The 22,298-nt window shown below is 40.0% G+C and overlaps 1 protein-coding gene across 3 annotated transcripts in view; it reads right to left on the bottom strand.

Moving 5' to 3' along the window:
* The window catches only part of uba3.L (ubiquitin like modifier activating enzyme 3 L homeolog), a 41,224-nt gene that overhangs the window by 5,820 nt on the left and 13,106 nt on the right, over positions 1-22,298 (bottom strand). For 2 of the 3 annotated variants that reach the window (XM_018259202.2, XM_018259201.2), the window contains 10 exons: positions 20,825-20,868; positions 20,662-20,726; positions 20,235-20,390; positions 18,495-18,597; positions 17,535-17,648; positions 16,587-16,640; positions 6,053-6,089; positions 5,891-5,972; positions 1,841-1,941; positions 181-244 (listed from right to left, as the gene is read on the bottom strand). In XM_018259202.2, the coding sequence (XP_018114691.1) occupies positions 181-244; positions 1,841-1,941; positions 5,891-5,972; positions 6,053-6,089; positions 16,587-16,640; positions 17,535-17,648; positions 18,495-18,597; positions 20,235-20,390; positions 20,662-20,726; positions 20,825-20,868 (820 nt within the window). Of the gene's footprint in view, positions 1-180; positions 245-1,840; positions 1,944-5,890; positions 5,973-6,052; positions 6,090-16,586; positions 16,641-17,534; positions 17,649-18,494; positions 18,598-20,234; positions 20,391-20,661; positions 20,727-20,824; positions 20,869-22,298 lie in introns of all 3 variants that reach the window. The other variant, XR_001935411.2, reaches the window with a different exon arrangement.

Below are 22,298 nucleotides of genomic sequence, written 5' to 3'. Positions count from 1 at the left end.
TATGGTAAGGCACATTGTGCCATAAAAAGGGGAGGCAATTGTGAGCATGATACCCAGGTATATATGGAGAAAGCTGAAAATGATCAAATAAAGATTAACCACACAGCTGCTTAATATTTGTCCTTTAGAATAATCTTACTGAAACATTAGAGATTGCAGATCAGGCACATTGCTGCTTACCTGTAAATAAAGGGTTTTATTTTTCCCATCCAGTGTTGCAGTAATAGCTGGAGATTTCATCTGTCTGTGTCAAGACATAAAGGTAAAAAAGAAAATTTGAATTTTACAAAGCAAATTGAACCCAGTATCTATCTGTCTGTATCTATTATACACATACCTGCACCTCATCAGAGTATATATAACTGGAAATGGTAAATGTTGCCCATTTTACCCTCTAACTGGAGTTTAGTGCAGTTAAATTGCTAAGTGCATTATGTCACGCAATGCCTGCCTAAATACTAGAAAGCAGGGGGATGCAAGTTTTCACTTGGGTTGGTTGCTAGGAGTTACACTGATTGGTTGCTAGTGGTTACAGCCCTGAGCAAATTTGTCCAGTGTTTATAAATGGGCCCCCACTGTGCATCTATTTTTTTGTTTATTTTACTTCTTCAGGCACTCTACTATTTACCTTTAGGGTTAGTCCACACGAGCAGATTTGGGGAGATTCGTAAAACGAAGCGCCGCGTGTGCTTTAGCGCAGGCGACTTTTCAATATAGGACGGGAAGATACGCTAAGGCAGTTCGGGGAGATTGTCACCCAGAAGAAGAGGCGATTAGTCGCCAGGCGACTAAATCTCCACGAATCTGCTCGTGTGGACTAACCCTTAATTGCAACTTCCAAGCAGCCTAGCTGCTAGGAAAATAAAAGTCTAGCAACCAAAGAGCAGTCTAAATTCGAGAGCTTCAGAATAAAAAAGCAATTTGCCTTAGAAAACAATTATACCATACTTAAGAGTAAATTAAGTCTGGTATAAACTCCCAGGAGCAGAAGCCATTGAGTCCCAGTGCCTAAAAATAGATTGTTTTTACAGCAAATACTGTGCTGAAAGAGCACATTAGAGTAGTGACGAGCAAAATGTTTTGCAGAGTTTTGCCACATAATATGACACCAAAGGGTGAAAAAAATTGACGTGTGATATACAAAAAAGAATTTGTTGCATCGCCTTGTGCGTCAACAAAAATTGCCTCCTAGTCTTCAATGCAGTTTGGTTAATTGTCGCTGTTTCACAAATTTTCGGCGAAGCAAAATGGGTCAGATTCGCCCATCACTACACTAGAGTAATTATGACACTTAGGAGCAGATTTATCAATGTGTAAAATTAGAGGTCACAGAAAAACTGAACTCTTTCACCCATTGATAAATAACCTTCTACAAATCCCACAGGAATGAATAGAAAGTGAGTGAGTTTTTCTGTGGTAACCTCTATTTTCTTACCTTGTTAAGACTAGGGCGAGATGGGGTTGAAATCAGTCTGCTGAAATCTGCAGGCTAATTTCAGCCCCTCACCTATAGTTAAATCCTCTTATGTGTTCGCTTTCGGAATCCTTGTCTCGGCTCTGGTGCAAAAACACTCTGTGGATTTCAGCTCGAAATGCAAAATCTCTCATTTCTTCACTGAAATTCGGTAAGTGTGTTCACGCTGGAGCCAACGCAAGGCTTCCTGCCGCAAACAGAGAAGAGGATTCTGCTAGCGGTGAGGAGCTGAAATCAAAATCGAGCCTAAGCGATGTTTGTCGATTTTTTTTTTCCATATAGCAGAGGGCATGTTTAAAAATGGGTTAAATAATAAAAATAGTAAAAGTCAGTATAAAGTCTAATTACAGCTGATCTGGCACTCACAATGATGTGTCGTTAGTCAAATAATCCAGCACCTCCTGCAATTTGGCTGAAGAAGGAAACTGGATGTTCTGCGGGAGTTGGCTGCAAGCAGGACAATTTTCCTGTTAAATGAGAAATGTTGTTGTTTATAGTCAAATCCATTCAGATTTTTGCAGTTAAGGTGAACTTAGAACTTATCTTTCAATGAACAGAAAATACGACTGCATTATGTTCTGGAGACGGGGACAAGTGTGTTATAGGACATTGACAAATAATTCCCAACTGCCCACCATGTTTCTTCTTCAATTAACTGTTAAGTAGCTACAGGAGAATGTTTTGAATGGCCCTCTCTTCATTAGGCTGATGGAACACAGGGTGATTTTTTTTTGGAGATATATTTCAGACAGCACAAGAGCTGGTGCACTAAGGAGGCCTTTGCATTTCAAGTGGATGGCAAATATTCTGTTTTGTGTGAGAAACCCCAACATTTCCGTCCCTTGACATAATTTAACACTATTTAATTCCATTGTGATATCATCAATATCTTGATTTATACACTTTATACAACTATAGAATATGCAGAGTGCAACTTACCAAATAAATCTAATGTCCTATTGTTCCTACTAGGATTATTAACTAGAAAGTGCCTTCAAAAACACACAAGCACAGAGTGCCTAGGATACGTTAAGTCTGAAACATACCACTTTGTCGAAGACTGCTGATTAAGTGTACACTGGCCTACTTCTAATATTTGGCTTTTTACTGTTTTCCCCTCTGGGGCATAAAAAGAAACAGAACACCTCTGTGTCTTCTGTCATGATTTTTATGGTGCAGTTTTTATTTCACGGTTTACACTGCAAATAGTTCACTCTACAATATAAAATTTCATTCCTGAACCAGTGTATATTTTTTAGTTGTAAACTTGTAATTAGTGTTGCCACCCGGCCGGTATTTTACCGGCCTAGCTGGTAAAACACCAGCCAAGGCCGGGGCCGGTATTACAAATTTACCGGCAATGTAGCTGCCGGTATATTTGTAATACACCTAAAAAAAGCCCGTGGCCTGCCCCCAGCCTGCTCCAAACTTACCTTTTTCCTGGGCTTCTTGCCAAATTCACGCGTATGGCTCCGCCCCCTTTGACGTCACAACCCGGCCAGCCAATAGCACGTCACGGTCCTGCCCCCTTTATCATCACGGCCCCGCCCTTTTAACACCTGCCCCCTCCACCTGCCGGTATAGATTATTTTAAAAGGTGGCAACCCTAGTTGTAATATCAGTGTGTAGGTGCATCTCAGGTCATTTTGCCTGGTCATGGGTCATGTGCTTTCAGAAAGAGCCAGCACTTTAGGATGGAACTGCTTTCTGGCAGGCTGTTGTTTCTCCTACTCAAAGTAACTGAATGTGTCTCAGTGGGACCTGGATTTTACTATTGAGTGTTGTTCTTAGATCTACCAGGCAGCTGTTATCTTGTGTTAGGGAGCGTTATCTGGTTACCTTTCCATTGTTCTGTTGTTAGGCTGCTGGGGGGGAAAGGGAGGGGGTGATATCACTCCAACTTGCAGTACAGCAGTAAAGGGTGGCTGAAGTTTATCAGAGCACAAGTCACATGACAAGGGCAGCTGGAAAACAGACAATATGTCTAGCCCCATGTCAGATTTCAAAATTAAATATAAAAAAATCTATTAACTATGCTTTTGTAAAAACCGGGACAGTCTCCCTTTAAAAATGTACAGACATGCACAGTATCTCACTTCAAACATTTATTTGTGCATAATCGCCAGTAATAATATAAATAGCGTTTATGTGCTTTTGGTGAAAGCACATGACCAGGCAAAATAACCCGAGATGGCGCCTACACAATAATAATATATATATATACTTGCTGGTTCAGGAATTCAATTTTATATTGTAGAGTGAATTATTTGCAGTGTAAACAGTGTAATTTAGAAATAAAAACGACATCATAAAAATCACGACAGAATCTGTTTAACACAAGAAACCTGGTATTGGACCCGTGCGCAGTGCTGACTGCTAGATAGCATATACCCCAACGGTTGATAGATTTCCGAATATATTCAGACTAGCTGGATTGAAACTTTTCCGAGTTCCATTCTTGAGATTATATTGCAGTGATGTAATCGAATCCCACGCCCAACTGTATTATCAGCTTCCCCAATAATTACTTTCCAGGTGTTTATTGCCAAAGGTATGCACGGCCTGGCACAAGCACTAAAGTCTCCATCTTTATAAGTGCTTGTGACACAACCTGAAAGGCAGTGTTAGGAATACATAACCAGTAATTCCAGTTCAACCAAATATCTACACATTCATTGCCCCATCAGCTATTAAATGGAGTATACGTTGACAAAGTAATAAATTAACTTTATGAAAATAAACAGAGCGTGTAAATGATAATGCTAATTCACTGACTTACAGTAACTCTTATTGGAAGCAAAAACAGCCTATTGGGTTTATTTAATGTTTACATGATTTTCTAGTAGACTTAGGGGCACATTTACTATTGATCGAATATCGAGGGTTAATGAACCCTCGATATTTGACCGTCGAAGTAAGATCCTTCGAATATCGAAGCTGAAGGATTTACCGCATTTCCTTCGATTGAACGATCGAAGGAACGATTAAATCCTTCAGATCGAACGATTCGAAGGATTTTAATCCATCAATCGAACGATTTTCCTTCGATCAAAAAAAGCTAGGAAAGCCTATGCGGACCTTCCCCATAGGCTAACATTGGTTCTCGGTCAGTTTTAGGTGGCAAAGTACGTGGTCAAAGTTTTTTTTAAAGAGACAGTACTTCGACTATCGAATGGTCGAATAGTCAAACGATTTTAACTTCGAATCGTTCGAAGTAGCCAATTCGATGGTCGAAGTAGGCAAAGAAATACTTCGAAATTCGAAGTATTTTTTATTCTAATCCTTCACTCAAGCTAAGTAAATGTGCCCCTTAAGGTATGAAGATCCAAATTACGGAAAGATCAGTTATCCAGAAAACCCCAAGTCAAGAGCGTTCTGGATAACAGGTCCAATATCTGTATATGTTAAAAATGCACTTTCCCTAAAAGCTAACTTATTTTAATTAGTCTAACAGCATTTCAAAATATACAGACTTCTGTAATCACTACAGGATTGTTAAAGGGCATGTAAAGGCAAAAAGATAAAATCCCATTTTTACTTTATTTAATGAAAAAGAAACCTATCTCCAACATAAATGTGTAGAGTTTTTATAAGAAACCTGACTGTATGCAGTGAAATTCTCCCTTCATTTACTGCTGTGGATAGGAATTGTCAGACGGTCCCTAACTGTTCTGCAGGGAAACAATCATACTTATGAACAGCAGGGGGAGCCCCAGCCTTACTTCCCAGTCATGCAGAACTCAAGCAGCTTTGTTTGTTTCCCTGTAGAGCAGTCGGCGACTGTGTAAAGATTTATATTGGATTTTTTTTGCCTTTACATCCCCTTTACTATTTCCAATTCCACCTGCAGGGACAAAGATCATGGAGCCAGATTTAAACAGATAAACTGGGGTTCTACCGGACCCAGTGCAGTCTGCATCACAGGACCCAGTGCAGTCTGCACATTCTGATTATTAATCAGTCTTGCTGTATCAGCTTCTGGCAGATATTATTTGATATGTGATGTTTTGATAATTTATGACGATCCCTAAGCAGCCCAGACCACACTGAGCATGTGCACAGTCTTGGTCTTGCAAAGATGTATAACAAAGTTATAAGATGGTGACCCCCTGTAGCCAACTTTGAAAGCATAAATCATTTGTTTGATTAGGCTTGTGGTGCTGTAAGTTCATGTTTATGTTTAGTATACAAAATCCAGCATTTCTAGCCTTATTCTATTTTAGACTTTACTTCCCCTTTAAAGCCTTTGCAAAACACACCTCAAAATCGAACAGGTCATAGTGTTTTGGTGGTGAATGTGTGTCCTGCTAAATTAAACAAATAAATTACTTTTATTGGAAATGTACAATCTGTCACTGTCAGATCAAACAATGAGTTCTTTGGCAGCTGCAAAGGAACAGAACATATGATACAAACCTTTTTTTCTGCTTCAAAGGTGTAAGTGTATAATCCATCGACGTCATTAAACACCAGATAATTGTTCAGCGGGATGTAGGCGCTGTAAATTGAGAGATATAAGGTGTTAAATTGACAGCAGTGAAAGCAACTGAATAAAAACCTCATTTTCCCAAAGCTTACCTTGTTGCTATTTTAAAAACTTCAGTGGCACAGGCAGCTGAAAGAAAAATAAAAAGGGGGTCAATGTTTTACACTGTAAAATTTGATACCGTACAGTATATTCTGCTTGCAGTGTGAAATATTTCAGACATAACTTCAGGCATCCTTTCCTAATGTTACTCTCATAAAGAGTCCAAGCAGTTCTAGTGGAGCAGCATTATTCAAGAACAACCCATAGCCTGTACAGAGAAACAGAATAGGTATTCTACCATACTACGTACAGTTCAGCAGGAACAGCCCACTAGACTAGCCGGTATTTAAATGATGTAGAAAGCAAATGCATCGTAACAGAACGCCATATAATGGTTGTACAGGTATGGGATCTGTTATCCGGAATGCTTAATCTCAATAATTTCTCCAAAACATGCTATTCAATAAAAAAATATATTTTATTCACATCAGTAGTTAAAAAACATGTATAGTAATCCCTCTAACGCCTAACGCGTTTCATGCTTACCCAGCACTTAGTCATAGGCAGAATCCAACTAGTCTCTCTTGTTTAGTTCCTTAAATACTAGCACATATAGTCCCTCCCCTTAGTAAAACCAATCACATACATATGTTACAAATGCCATATGTCATCCAATGGACTACAGGCTTTGTTCAAATACAATGATCTATATGTTAGATAATACATGTTACAGGGCATATACGAAAGTGTAATTCACAAAAAGTCATAAGAAATTATAATTAAATATAGCAAGTCACATCAAATGTGTAATTGAGGCCTAGTGGCAACCTGGTCTGTAGGTGAAAGATCCAATATACCTCTCTTTTCTTTAATTTCGTCAGGAGGTCACCCCCTCTAATGCCTGTCTTAATTTGTTCTATCCCTTGTATAGAAAAATACTTTAAATTACTGTTATTACATTCTTGAAAGTGCCTAGTGACATTGGTTTTGCTGCTTAGTTTAATATTGCTCACTTGGTTGATGTGTTCCCTGATACGGTCTTTCAATGATCTAATAGTACAACCCACATATTGCTTGCCACATTTAGTACAGGTAATGAGGTAAACTATCCCCCTACTGCAACAATTGATATACTGTTTGATTTTATATGTGGTTGTAGTCACAGTCGAATTGAACTCTCCAGAGACTTTTAAATATTTACATGTGACACAACGGTTGTGCCCACACTTAAAACAACCACTGTGTCTCAGAAAATCTTGTTTGCTGCTATTTTTCTCTTTGAATAGGCTCGGAGACAATGAGTCACCCAGAGTATAGGCCCGTCTTGCTACACAACCTATTCCTGGATCTAATACCTTACAGAAATCCCTATCGGCATACAATATAGGCAAAAACTTTTTTACTGTTTTGACAATTTTTTTATATTGTCTACTATATCGTGTAATAAAAGAAACTCTTTGACCAAATTCTTTCTTATGTGTTTTATTCTGTGGGGTCAGGAGTATCTCCCTGTCAGTGGTTTCAGCTCTAGTGTAAGCCCTCTGAATAGACTTACTATTGTATCCCCTTTCTTTAAATCTGTCCCTCATTTCGTCTGCCTTGATATTAAATTCATCCAAAGTAGAACAGTTTCTGCGTAATCGCAGGAACTGTCCTATTGGAATTCCAGCTATTTGGCTCCTTGGATGGCAAGACTGTGCATGTAGCAGAGTGTTACCACTACAAGGTTTCCGATAAATAGTAGTATGTATAGTGTTGGTTTTGGCCATCAATTTGACATCCAAAAATTCTATTTCTTCCTTAGAGAATGTATCTGTAAAGCTTAGATTCAAGTCATTGGTGTTAATATCCACCACAAATTCCCTGAACTTATGTTCTCCTCCTGTCCAAATACACAGCAAATCGTCAATGTAACGAATATAGAATTTTAGATGTTGGTTGCTGATTATTGCCAGATGGGTTTCTTCCCACCACCCCATATAGAGATTGGCGAAGGAGGGCGCAAATTTAGCTCCCATAGCCGTCCCGCACTGTTGCAGGTAATATTGGCCATTAAACAGGAAATAGTTGTGTTTCAATAAAAAACCTATAGCTTTTAGGAGAAAGTCTTTCAACTCTTCTGTGTATTTGCTGTATTTATCCAAGTGAAATTTAATAGCTTCCAATCCCTTATCGTGTGGAATAGAGGAGTAAAGCGAGGCCACATCAAGTGTGGCCCAGCTGTACTCCTCCCGCCACACAATTTTGTCAAGTTTGTCCAGTACATCTGTGGTGTCCCTGACATAACTAGTCAGTCGTAACACCAATGGCTGCAAGTGAGCATCTATCCATTCAGACAGGTGCTCATTCAGTGAGCCTATTCCAGATACGATCGGCCTACCAATTGGTGGCCTTTGATTTTTATGTACTTTAGGTAAATGATAAAATGTGGGTATAACAGGAGAGCTCGGTATAAGATATTCCTTATACCGAGCTCTCCTGTTATACCCACATTTTATCATTTACCTAAAGTACATAAAAATCAAAGGCCACCAATTGGTAGGCCGATCGTATCTGGAATAGGCTCACTGAATGAGCACCTGTCTGAATGGATAGATGCTCACTTGCAGCCATTGGTGTTACGACTGACTAGTTATGTCAGGGACACCACAGATGTACTGGACAAACTTGACAAAATTGTGTGGCGGGAGGAGTACAGCTGGGCCACACTTGATGTGGCCTCGCTTTACTCCTCTATTCCACACGATAAGGGATTGGAAGCTATTAAATTTCACTTGGATAAATACAGCAAATACACAGAAGAGTTGAAAGACTTTCTCCTAAAAGCTATAGGTTTTTTATTGAAACACAACTATTTCCTGTTTAATGGCCAATATTACCTGCAACAGTGCGGGACGGCTATGGGAGCTAAATTTGCGCCCTCCTTCGCCAATCTCTATATGGGGTGGTGGGAAGAAACCCATCTGGCAATAATCAGCAACCAACATCTAAAATTCTATATTCGTTACATTGACGATTTGCTGTGTATTTGGACAGGAGGAGAACATAAGTTCAGGGAATTTGTGGTGGATATTAACACCAATGACTTGAATCTAAGCTTTACAGATACATTCTCTAAGGAAGAAATAGAATTTTTGGATGTCAAATTGATGGCCAAAACCAACACTATACATACTACTATTTATCGGAAACCTTGTAGTGGTAACACTCTGCTACATGCACAGTCTTGCCATCCAAGGAGCCAAATAGCTGGAATTCCAATAGGACAGTTCCTGCGATTACGCAGAAACTGTTCTACTTTGGATGAATTTAATATCAAGGCAGACGAAATGAGGGACAGATTTAAAGAAAGGGGATACAATAGTAAGTCTATTCAGAGGGCTTACACTAGAGCTGAAACCACTGACAGGGAGATACTCCTGACCCCACAGAATAAAACACATAAGAAAGAATTTGGTCAAAGAGTTTCTTTTATTACACGATATAGTAGACAATATAAAAAAATTGTCAAAACAGTAAAAAAGTTTTTGCCTATATTGTATGCCGATAGGGATTTCTGTAAGGTATTAGATCCAGGAATAGGTTGTGTAGCAAGACGGGCCTATACTCTGGGTGACTCATTGTCTCCGAGCCTATTCAAAGAGAAAAATAGCAGCAAACAAGATTTTCTGAGACACAGTGGTTGTTTTAAGTGTGGGCACAACCGTTGTGTCACATGTAAATATTTAAAAGTCTCTGGAGAGTTCAATTCGACTGTGACTACAACCACATATAAAATCAAACAGTATATCAATTGTTGCAGTAGGGGGATAGTTTACCTCATTACCTGTACTAAATGTGGCAAGCAATATGTGGGTTGTACTATTAGATCATTGAAAGACCGTATCAGGGAACACATCAACCAAGTGAGCAATATTAAACTAAGCAGCAAAACCAATGTCACTAGGCACTTTCAAGAATGTAATAACAGTAATTTAAAGTATTTTTCTATACAAGGGATAGAACAAATTAAGACAGGCATTAGAGGGGGTGACCTCCTGACGAAATTAAAGAAAAGAGAGGTATATTGGATCTTTCACCTACAGACCAGGTTGCCACTAGGCCTCAATTACACATTTGATGTGACTTGCTATATTTAATTATAATTTCTTATGACTTTTTGTGAATTACACTTTCGTATATGCCCTGTAACATGTATTATCTAACATATAGATCATTGTATTTGAACAAAGCCTGTAGTCCATTGGATGACATATGGCATTTGTAACATATGTATGTGATTGGTTTTACTAAGGGGAGGGACTATATGTGCTAGTATTTAAGGAACTAAACAAGAGAGACTAGTTGGATTCTGCCTATGACTAAGTGCTGGGTAAGCATGAAACGCGTTAGGCGTTAGAGGGATTACTATACATGTTTTTTAACTACTGATGTGAATAAAATATATTTTTTTATTGAATAGCATGTTTTGGAGAAATTATTGAGATTGTGGTTTTGCCTCTTTTTGGTCACTAGAGGTCTCCAACATGCCTACGAATAGTATTTACTACTTCTGCTCCCAATTCGATTTGAATAATCCGGAATGCTTAGACCTGGAGTTTTCTGGATAATGGATCTTTCTGTAATTTGGATCTTTATACCTCAAAGGGGTGGTTCACCTTTAAGGTAACTTTTAGTATGTTTTATAATGGCCAATTCTAAGCAACTTTTCAATTGGCTTTATTTATTTTTTATAGTTTTATAGTTATTTGCCTTTTTCTTCTGGCTCTTTGCAGCTTTCGAATGGGTCGCTGACCTCTTCTGAAACGCAAATGCTCTGTAAGGCTATAAATGATTGTTGTTGCTAATTTTTATAACCCATCGTTCTATTCAGGCCTCTCCTATTCATATTCCAGTCTCTTTTCCAACTCAATGTATGGTTGCTAGGGTAATTGGACCCTAGCTACCAGATTGCTTAAAATACAAAAAATAATAAAAAGCTAAATAACTCAAAAACCTTAAATAATAAAAAATGAAAACCAATTGCCTCAGAATATCCATCTCTACATCATACTAAAAGTTATCTCAAAGGTGAAAAACCCTTTTAAGACTACTAGAAAATCCTGTAAACATTAAATAAACCCAATAGGCTGGTCTTGCTTCCAGTAAGGATTAATTATATCTTAGTTTGGATCAAGTACAAGCTACTGTTTTATTATTACAGAGAATAAAATAGATTTTTGTACTTACCGTTAAATCCTTTTCTCTTGCCCTAAATTGGGGGACACAGGCACCATGGGGATGAAGATCCTGTTGCTTGGAGAAAGGACACTAAAAGTGGCTCCTCCTGCTCTGGGCTTCATCCCCGCCTACCTCCTCAATCCTCCATTTTCAAACCGAAGAAGAGATAACGATCCCTACCACTAATACACTGTTTGAACTTGTTGGTATGTGAACAATAACATTTATATATGATATTAACTGATCAACGTTAACTTGAACTAATACAGGGAGGGAAGGCCTGCGTCCCCCAATGTAGGACAAGAGAAAAGGATTTAACGGTAAGTACAAAAATCTATTTCTCTCTTGCCTAGATTGGGGGACACAGGCAGCATGGGGACGTCCCAAAGCTAGCCATGAGGGTGGGACTTTTTACCCTAAGTGTTCAGGGAATAACTTCCTGCAACACTTTTCTTCCCGAAGCTCGCTTCGGCTGAGGCGAATGTATGCACCTTGTAGAATTTGGAAAAAGGTGCGTGTGGATGACCACACTGCAGCCCTACAGACCTGTTCTGCTGAAGCCTGGTGTCGAACCACCCAAGAAGTGCTGAGCGAACGAGTAGAATGAGCTGAAACCGGAAGGGTGTGGCCTTACCTCATAGGCCTTCAAGATTGCTGACCTAATCCATCTTGACAATGGTGGCCTTAGATGCCTTAAGGCATTCCGTGGTCCTTCTGGTAAGACAAAGAGGTTTTCCACTTTCCTTATGCTCTCGGTAACCCTGGTGTATGATCTGAGAGAACAAACCACATCTAGGAACTTCTGTTCCAACTTTATATTTGGTTCAGGACAAAATGAAGGAACCACCAGGTCCTGCTTAAGATGGAATTCCAACACCACCGGGTAGGTCTCAACACCACCGCCTTGTCCTTGTGAAAAATCAAAAATGGCGGACGACAGGATAGAGCTGCTAGTTCTGAAACTCATCTTGCCGAAGTGATGGCTAATATAAAAACTACCTTAAGAGTCAGCAGAGGTAGTGGAATTGAATCCAATGGCTCGAACGGTTGCTCCTGCAATATGGAAAGTATCATATTGAGATCCCAGGGAGGGATTAGATGACGGTATGGAGGCATCATCCTTAATGCTTCCTGGAGGAAGGTCCTGATGTTGGGCAGCATTGCAAGCTGCTGCTAAAAAGGGATAGATAAGGCCGATACCTGAACCTTCAGTGAGCTGAGCGTCAGCCCTTTGTCTAAACCCTACTGAAGGAATAACAATAGGCTACCTTCGTCCCAAGAATGTGGGCCTTTGGCTTTAGATTCACACCAGGATATGAATGTCCTCCATACCCTGTGGCAGATGCGTGCAGAGACGGGCTTTCTGTCGGTTGGAACTCCTGATCTGGCTAGGATTAGGGTTTTAAATGCCATGCCGTTAAAGCCAGTCGTGGTGAACTTGGGTGGAAGATCAGTCCCTGAGATAACAGATCCCTTCTGTCTGGAAGGTGAAATGGTGCATCCACTGATAACTTATGAGCTCTGTGACCCAAGTGCGGCGTGGCCAGTAGGGTGCCACTAGAAGTATTTCTACCCTTTCTTGTGTTATCTTCTTGATTACCCTTGGCAGAAGTGCCAGTGGTGGGAAGACATATGCTAGGTGAAACTGCCACGGAACCACCAGTGTGTCCACTGCTAGGGCCAGCGGGTCGTTGCTTCTTGCGATGAACCTCGTAAGCTTGTTGCTGTAGCTGGATGCCATTAAGTCTACTTCCAGAGTGCCCCACCTTGCCAGAATCAAACCTCTGGGTGCAGGGTCCACTCGCCCTGATCTAAGGTCTCTCGGCTGAGAAAATCTGCTATCTAATTGTCCACTTCTGGGATATGAACTGCGGAGATAGCTGGTACTATGTTTTCTGCCCACAGAAGAATTTGCTGTGCCTCTGCGAGGGCCACTTGACTCCTTGTGCCTCCTTGGTGGTTCATGTAAGCCACCACTGTTACATTGTCTGACAGTATTCTTACAGGTAGATCTCAAAGTCTGTCTGACCAGTGGAGCAATGAGGTGGATTGCTCTTAATTCCAGGATGTCCGCCATGAAATTCTCTAAGTCCAGGGACATTAGGACTGACTGGACGGATTCCATATTAAAGTGGTGCTTCTTTACATGGTCGTTTAGTGCCTTTAGGTCTAGCACTGGGCGAAAAGATCCATCTTTTTTTGGTACCATAAACAGGTTTAAGTAGAAACTAAAGCCCCTTTCCCTTTGACTGACCGCCTGTACTACCCCGGAGAGGGTCAGGGCATGTAGAACCCCTTGGAATGCTGAGTGCCTGGGTTCTCCGGTATGACCGAATTCTATGAGATAGCCCTGGGATATGATCTGTTGGACCCAGGGGTCCAGTACTCTCTGCCGTCACACCTCCCAAAAGTGACTTAAGCGTCCCCCTAACGGTGAGCTTTCGGGGGTGGGCACCTCCTCATGCGGAGGCTGTTTGTCCTGTATGGGCTTAGGTGGAGCTCTGCTTCCTGACCAAGAAGTGCTCTCACTTGACCAGAATCTAGGCTGTATAGATAGCTTGTTGTTTTTCATGTTGGGACCTTTGCCTCTGGCTCTGATTTGGCAAAAGGGATGAAAAAATTGTCGCCTTTTAAAGGTAATCCTCTTGTGCTGACCAGTTCTTTAGCCAAGGGAAATGTCTGGCTGCAATGGATTGTGCCAAAGCCCTTGCATCGAGCTTGCGTCCGCTATCTGAGCTAGAAGGCGGTCTCTGGAGGGGCCCTCTGAGCCAATGAGTTGGGCCACCTGTTCCACCCAAACCTCCATTGCCCTGGATACCCATGCAGGGGCAAAATAGGTCAGAGAGCTCCACCTGCTGCTGTGAAATCGCCTTGCAGAAACCCTCAAAATGTTTGTCCATAGGATCCTTAAAAGGAAGCTGCATTGGCTGCTGGAAGGTGGTGGTCTTTGACAGTCTCGAGACAGGTGGGACCACTGCTGGGGGTGAAGACCAAAAGTCTGTATAAAAAAAAAAGTTTAAAAATTTGTTAGTGCAGAACGAAAAATAATGCCTGCAACGTGCGCCTTTCTGTTCTGCCTATAACTGGGATGTAATCAGCCACAACATGTCTCTCTCTGAGAGTAGGGGAGGCGGAAAGACAGAGAGGGAGGTGAGGAGAGCGGAGGAGGGAAGCCGATGCATGGTGAAGAGGAGAGCCTGTGACACTGCTGCTGCTGGATGCCGGGAGGAGGATGTCTGTCTGTGAATAGCCAGGGAGGAGAAATCGATCGCTGCAGTATGGATGATCGCCTTTTTGCCGTTTCTGAAGAGGACAGGAAGTGGACTTTCTGTAAGTTATTTCTTAATAAAGGCTTTGCTATTTAAAAGTTTCATTTGTCTTGGTGTTTATTTTTCATTGTGCCCTAACGAATTTCTAAACATTTTTTTTTATGTTACTGGTCCTTTAACGATGTCATCCAGCTGTTCATAGGCTGTAAAGACACAAGAAGACTTCTTTTGCCTCTTGAAAATGTTTTTGGTTGGCTCTGCTGAAGGCGGGGTGTCTACTAGACATAGTGCCTGTAATACTGCCTGAATCAGGCTCTCAACCTCTCTTTGTGATCTAGGGGCATCCTGATTCCGGATTCATCTCCAGATAGGATCTGTTCCTCTTCCCCTGATGCCTCTACCTGTTCATCAGGCGATACAGGTTTGTGAAAGGGGAGGTTGCTTTGAGGCAGACTGCTGAGTGACTGGTCTGTGAGGCTGTATAGATAGATGCTGTAGGACCTTATCTAGAGTCTCTGGTATTCTGGATAGGTTCTATAGACCTGCTAGAGAGAGAGCGCACACCAATTCAGAATCCGAGCTTGTTTGATTAGCCGTAGCAGAGCTGGCTGGTAGGGCTGTGTGGGATTGTAATTGTGCAGTGACTGCTGCAGGCTTCTTATATTGGCTCAGAGAGAGAGAGAGAGAAGAGAGAGAAGAGAGAGAAGAGAGAGAAGAGAGAGAGAGAGAGAGATATAAGGGAATTGTAACTACCTGTTCAGCAGGTAGGAAGCAATGGTGCCTTGATCTTCCCTGTGAGACAGTGAGGCTGGAAATGCTCAGTGCTGGAGAGAGATGCGGATCCAAAATGGCCCCAGTGAGGTTTCCCGGGCTTTGGTATAGTACCCTAGTAAGATGGCGCCCATGAGGCGCATGCGCAGTGACACATGTGCAATGACAAGATAGTGGCGTGAAAGGTTGATGGGAAATGGAGCTGGGAACCCAGGAAGGAAGGTAAATATGTGGTTACAGGCGCAAGAGGGAGAAAAGGATAGAAGAAGCCATGTCCTATGTCCCCCTGTAGGGAATTCTCTGTCAGAGAATAGAAGTGAAAGTGAAACTAAATGCCTAGGGAAATCTCAGTCAGAGAATAGCAGTTAAAGTGAAACTAAATGCCTTTCTGCAGAGCTGACATTAAGCAAGTAATGGGGGGAGGGAGTAGGGAATTGACTTACCTCCTCGTGCCATCCAGGACTGCTCAATAAAAGGTATACCCTCCGTTGTGGCTACTGGTGCAGCCTCCGGGGAGCGGGAACCAGTTGCCAAGGGTAGTGTGGGGGGAGCCCCCAGCCTGCAGCCTCTATAGAGCGGGAAGGCTTCAGAGCGTCTTCAGATCAAAAGTCCTTGGCTGGAGGGGTTCTGGAAAACAAACACTGACCCCCAGTAATGGCATGATACTGAAATCTGAACCATTTCTCACAGCCACGAAGTGTCCGTCCTCCTTCTGAGGACACTAAAAGAAAAACTAAGGGTTGAGGAAGTAGACGAGGATGAAGCCCAGAGCAGGAGAAGGAGGAGCCACTTTATCCTTTTAGTGTGTTTTCTCCAAGCAACAGGATCTTTATCCCCATGTTACCTGTGTCCCCCAATCTAGGCTGGATAAATTTAAGTCTATGCGAGACAGTCTTTCTGTAATTCTGAGCTTTTTGGATAACAGGTTTCTGGATAACGGATCCCATATCTGTATAAAACATTTTGTAAATATGGATGGTTCTATTCAGGGTTGAACTGGACTGCCAGAGAACCAGAGGATCTCCTAGTCACATACACTTCCCATCAGCCCTTTTTTTATCCATAGACCTATGTTACAATTCATGCATTTATAACTATCTATGACTTTGTATTGCTGTGAGAGTGGGCCCTGGATTTTTGGTTCTCTATTGGGCCCTAACAGCCCCAGACACTAGTTCTATCAAAAATGAATAAATACACACAATATATATTTTACAGCCATGTTGATCCACTGGCACATCAGCTAGTTTTAAACCAATATAAGAACAGCTATGGAATAGATAATGTTATATAGGACTATAGAAATAAAGCAGATTGTGTTTACCTGCAATAACAGCATTTGTTGAGGCTACAGCAGGAATAATTCGCTTTACAACACCTGTAGACAAGATTAAAACATCAAAACAAATTGAGATTATGAAAAGAGTTTCGCTTGCAGAGAATATTTTTATACATTTACTTCCAGTCCCTTTGGGAGTGGAAGTTGATAAAGAAAAATTATTTTTAAGTTTCTAATGCTCGTATTGACTATTGGTAAATTGCTCACTTTAAATATTCAGGCAAACAGGTGACAGAAATTAGAATGGACTCTAAACACCCTAATGGCAGAATGTCAAGGCTATTTATTTGTACTAGCAGCCATACTGCAGCTTATTGCTTAGTGGTTGAGAGCATAGACAAAATGATTGGAATTAAGATTACTGAATAATTCCAACCTGAAATACAGACTAGAACAGGAATATATAATTAACTGAAAGATAATCTAAAAAAAATTCACACTTTTTGTTAAAAACAAGGGTATCAGATACATTTTAAATCTTAAAGCTTTTTATGATCATTAAGATTTTTACCCCCAAATTATAGATTCTTTTAATTTCTGTCTTTGTGGTCTCTGGAAGTAGAAGGTTGCTGGAGTATTTCAACTTAAAGGGCAATTTGATTGAAAATCAAGAAACCTTCATGATTTTTAGCAACAGTGAGGAACTCCCAATTCTCCAGAATCCTTGAGAACTCTCAAGTGGATTGAAGTAGATTTTTCAATTCAAACCCATACTGGCGTGCCTATCATTTTAAACAGATTTATATACCTTCAGGGTTTTTTTTTTGTGTTTTTTTTACCTTAGTGTGCACTGATGTAAAATTGCAACTACTGAAGTTTTGTTGTTCTGGAGCAGTTAACAAAATCTATTTTTCCCACAACTGCAATATCAGATACGTTGTGATGAATGGTTACAATAAAAACAAATACTGATTTGCTGCAGCAGACATATACCTTGAGTAAGTCTGTAGGTGATGCCTCGAATGTTGAACTGTTTTGCCCTCTCCAATGAATTTGTAAATATCCACTGTATGTGTTCAGGGTCATCTCCATCTAACTGCACACCCTCTATAAGCAAAAACAAATCAGAATTCACATTACCAATATAAATGTTTAACTTATTTAAAGTGGACCTGTCACCCAGACATAAAAATCTGTATAATAAAAGTCCTTTTTAAATTAAACATGAAATCCAAATTCTTTTTTTTTTTATTAATGTATTCATAGCTGTTGTAAACTTGTTTAAAAATCTCAGCCGTCAATCAAATATTGCCTGCCCCTCCTCTATGCCTAGGCATAGAGGCGGGGCAGGCAATTACTTTCACTTTCCATTCAACACTTACTAGATATCACTGCTCTCCCCACATTCCCCCGTTCTCTTTAGCATTTAATTGTGTAACCAGTGCATTGGAATCAACATCAGGTCCCTCATTCTGGTGCACAAACAAGATTTTGAGCTGATTTTGAGATGATACAAGACTTGTCTTAATAACAGTGTCCACAAAATGGCTCCTGCCTGCTTGTTATAATGTTATGAATTCCCAGACTGATGGAAACAAGATTCAAATACTTTATACAGTGTAATTAAAGTTTATTTTGCTTGACTAATGTGATAAAATAGGATTTTGAATAATTTTTTCAGGTGACAGGTCCCCTTTAATGAGCTTGAATGTCACAGCGACAAGAGACTGCAAAACACTGCTCTGTTTGTTTGTTCACCTTTCGCTGGAATTTATTTACAGAACATTTTCAATGAATTGCCAAAGATAGCTACACATTGCAGCGATGCTAACACAATAAAGGCAACATGATGTCTCGGGTAGTGTCTTGGTGTCATTGCTAATTACTGACCACTGCTTCATTGTAGTGGTCCAGTCCTATGCCAAACCTGAAAGACTCCATGGGGCACAATACCTCCAAATGGCTGTTCCTTTGGCCACTGAAGTATCCGAACATACTCAATGCAGTGCTCTGGTAATCTGGGCATGGATGCTATTGTACACATGGGAAAGTTGATCTGCAATAGATGAACACGATGATCAATATATATCTTAAATAAATGGCCACACAGTAATGAGAGATAGGTCTACTAGGGAAATATACACATTTCAAATAAAAAAAAGGTCCTCCATCACAGAAACAGAATGTCATACACAGAATTATTCCATCACACTGTATGGCAGTTTACTTGAATCATAAACCCTACCTGCAAACAGAATTAATATTGAAAATAATGGAGCAGTATAATATTAGTTGAGCAGCTTACACCAATAAATGCTAAATTGATTTGGGTTATTACACCTGGCCCAAAATATTTACCTGTTATTACATCCCAAGTCCATAAAATTTTACTTCAGCTGATTCTACAATGACTGATCTGATCCTCGATGTCTTATGGTCAGGGCTGGCTCAGTATATTTAAAGGGGAACTATCACGAACATGAAAATTTAATATAAGCTCCAGCATACTGAAATAAGAAATGTTCTAAATACAATCAATTAAACATTCTGTAACGTTTCTGAAATAATCAAGTTTATCTTCACTATTCCTCGCTCAGCATCTGTTTCTCCTCATTCAGGAGTTGGGTGTCAGATAAATGACACAATATATCTTATATGGGGGCTCTTTTTACCTAGATGTATTAGAGCTCACTCTATTAAAATCACCAGAAATCCTGTCTCTCTATATGCAGAAATTGTGCAAAAGACAGTTATTTTGTTAGATTTCGTACTGGAATCGGTTATTTGAGTGAGCTCTAATACATCTGCTAGGAAAGGGAGCCCCCACCCAAAAGATATATTGAATTATTCATCTGACACCCAACTGCTGCATGAAGACAGAATGAAGAGAAATAGATGCTGAGAAAGGAATAGTGAATATAAACTTTTCTTTAGAAACAATGCAGAATTTTTTGTATTTAGAAAGCTTCTTACTTCAGCATGAAAAAGCTTATATTAAACTTTCATTTTTGCGATAGTCCCCCTTTAAGATAACCAATAACCGCAAAAAGCCAAGTTCATATAATAATACTTTACAGATGGTCTGATGAGAATGGCCCGCTGCAGTAAATGCAATTTATAAGTCAAGTCAGACAGTGGCTTAAAGGGGACCGTCACCTAAAAAAATTATTCAAAATCCTATTTTATCACATTAGTCAAGCAAAATGAACTTTAATTACACTATATAAATTATTTGAATCTTGTTCCCTTCAGTCTGGGAATTCATAATTATAGCAAGCAGGCAGCAGCCATTTTGTGGACACTTATTATTATTAAGACAAGCCTTGTATCATCTCAGAATCTTGTTTGTGCACCAAAATGGGGGACCCGATGTCCATCCCAATGCCCTGGTTACACAATTAAACGGTGAAGAGAACGGGGGAATGTGTGGAGAGCAGTGACATCTAGAAAGTGCTGAATGGAAAGTGAAAGTAAATGTCTGCCCCGCCTCTATGCCAATGGCATAGAGGAGTGGCAGGCACTATTTGATTGACAGCTGAGATGTTTAAATGAGCTTACAACAGCTATGAATGCTTTAATAAAAAATAGAAATTGGATTTCATGTTTAATTTGAAAAGGACTTTTATTATACAGATTTTTGTGTCTGGGTGACAGGTCCACTTTAATAAAATTGTAACATTTTAGTGCCAATACCTGTGGTGGATATAATTCAAGGGTACATTCTACACAGGCTGTCATTCCTGGTAGGATAACTCTGGAATTTCCTTTAAAGCCCTCTGTCCCGCCATCAATTAAGGGGATGACTGTACTTTGCTGCAAAACCCCATCTTCATAATTTAGAAGAGACATCTAGAGGAAGACAATAGGTGTATTATTAGAAAAAACACACACCTACATATCACAACCAGCAGGATATATATAAGCATAGCAGAATCAGTAACTCCTACTGTGTAGGACGGATCATATTTTCCTATAGACACTAAAAACTGATTATAACATAAAAATAAAAAAAAATCCTTTATAAATGCCTGTGATTCTTAACTCATCATTATGGAGGCTTTTCATTCGTAATCAGTGTCCCTTTTAGAATTCAAAGAAGAAGGGCAGAATCAAGATTTACCAGCATTCCATTCAGCCATCGCCTTGCAATAATGGAATCCAAACCACATACAATGATATGAAACTCTAGAAAACATGAAATAAAAAGTTAGAGTCCATTTTTATTTATATCTTATCTTATATTTATTTATGCAAAAAACTGTATAGTAAAAAGTGTACAGTACCTCGGTAGAATGTTTCGTCAAAGTCTTGTATTTTCTTAAAGTGACTTGAAATTTAGGGTGTGAAGGATTAAAAAGACATTTAAAAGGGAGGTAAAAAAAATTTAAATGGAGGGAGTTCTACTACTGCATTATGAAAATGCATTTGGGTGCATGCATGGAAACCCTGTGACATCAAGGCCCAATAATGGATAATAAAGACTTAGTATAAAAGTATAATAAAAATGATCCCATAATATGAAAGTGTGCAAACTCAAACATTAGCCTTCTAGCGATGAATATGGATTGCCACATGTAAGTGTTTTACATTCAAGTGATCCTCATTCTCCTGCATTAAAAAAGGTATTTTCAGACCCTTTGTCGCCCATGGGGAGGTTCTCCCCCCAGTGCACAACAAAGCACTAAATTTGACATTAACAAGGGATAAGGGAAAACATAAGTCTGGTTAAGAATCGAAGATGGCATAGTAAAGTTACATTGTGCTGAATGCAATGGTAGTAATATAACATTATGTTATGCTCAGGTCAGAGAAAAAGTGCAGCTAGGGATGCTAGGTAAACATTTAAATGCACAAAGTGAAGTGTAAGCCACTCTAAAGTCTTTCCTTTTAATGCGATTCTAGTAATCCTAGTATTGAATATTGCTAAAAAATATCTAAAGTTTCAGCTTGTCAATAGCAGCAATGATCCAGGACTTCAAACTTGTCACAGGGGGTAACTATCTTGGAAAGTGTCTGTGACACTCACATGCTCAGTGGGCTCTGATTGGCTGTTGAGAAGCTAAGCTTAGGGCTCGTCACTAATTATCCAGCAGAAAATGAGCTTCCCTGGCTGTAATATAAGCTGATGCTACAGGTTTGCTGATTATTAAATTCTGATGCTAATTGCACTGGTTTCTGTGCTGCCATGTAGTAATTATCTGTATTAATTACTAATCAGCCTTATATTGTGACATTTCTATTCTATGTGTACTGTATATTGTGAGTGGGTCATTAAGCTCAGTAAGTGACAGCAGCACAGAGCATGTGCAGTGAATCAGCAGAAAAGAAGATGGGGAGCTACTGGGGCATCTTTGGAGACACAGATCTTTACTGCTAAAGGGCTGTGGTTGCTTTGGGCTGGTACAGAAGCCCAAAACTTAATGTACAACATTTCTTCTACTACTTCTTTAGATAAGCTTTAGTTCTCCTTTAAGTCATTGATCATTAAGGGTTGCGGTATTATAAGCTAACTAACAGCAATTAATAAGGTGCCCATAATTAATGCTTCTTCTCTTGGTGAAATTGTTAAGCAATTATCATGTGTATAAGACCAAAGTGGTTCTCACCCAATCGGTCTTCACTGGCCAACCCTTAAATTGAAGTCTTTGGCTGGGGCACAGACCAGGTTCACATTAGCCCAATGAGAATGGTTAGATCTGGTGACCTGCTTTAAACGATTTACTTAACTGTGACCATATCACCAGCACAACACTCTCC

Source organism: Xenopus laevis, chromosome 4L (genome assembly GCF_017654675.1).
Source record: "Xenopus laevis strain J_2021 chromosome 4L, Xenopus_laevis_v10.1, whole genome shotgun sequence".
Lineage (NCBI taxonomy): Eukaryota > Metazoa > Chordata > Amphibia > Anura > Pipidae > Xenopus > Xenopus laevis.
This window is presented reverse-complemented; position numbering and strand designations above follow the sequence as displayed.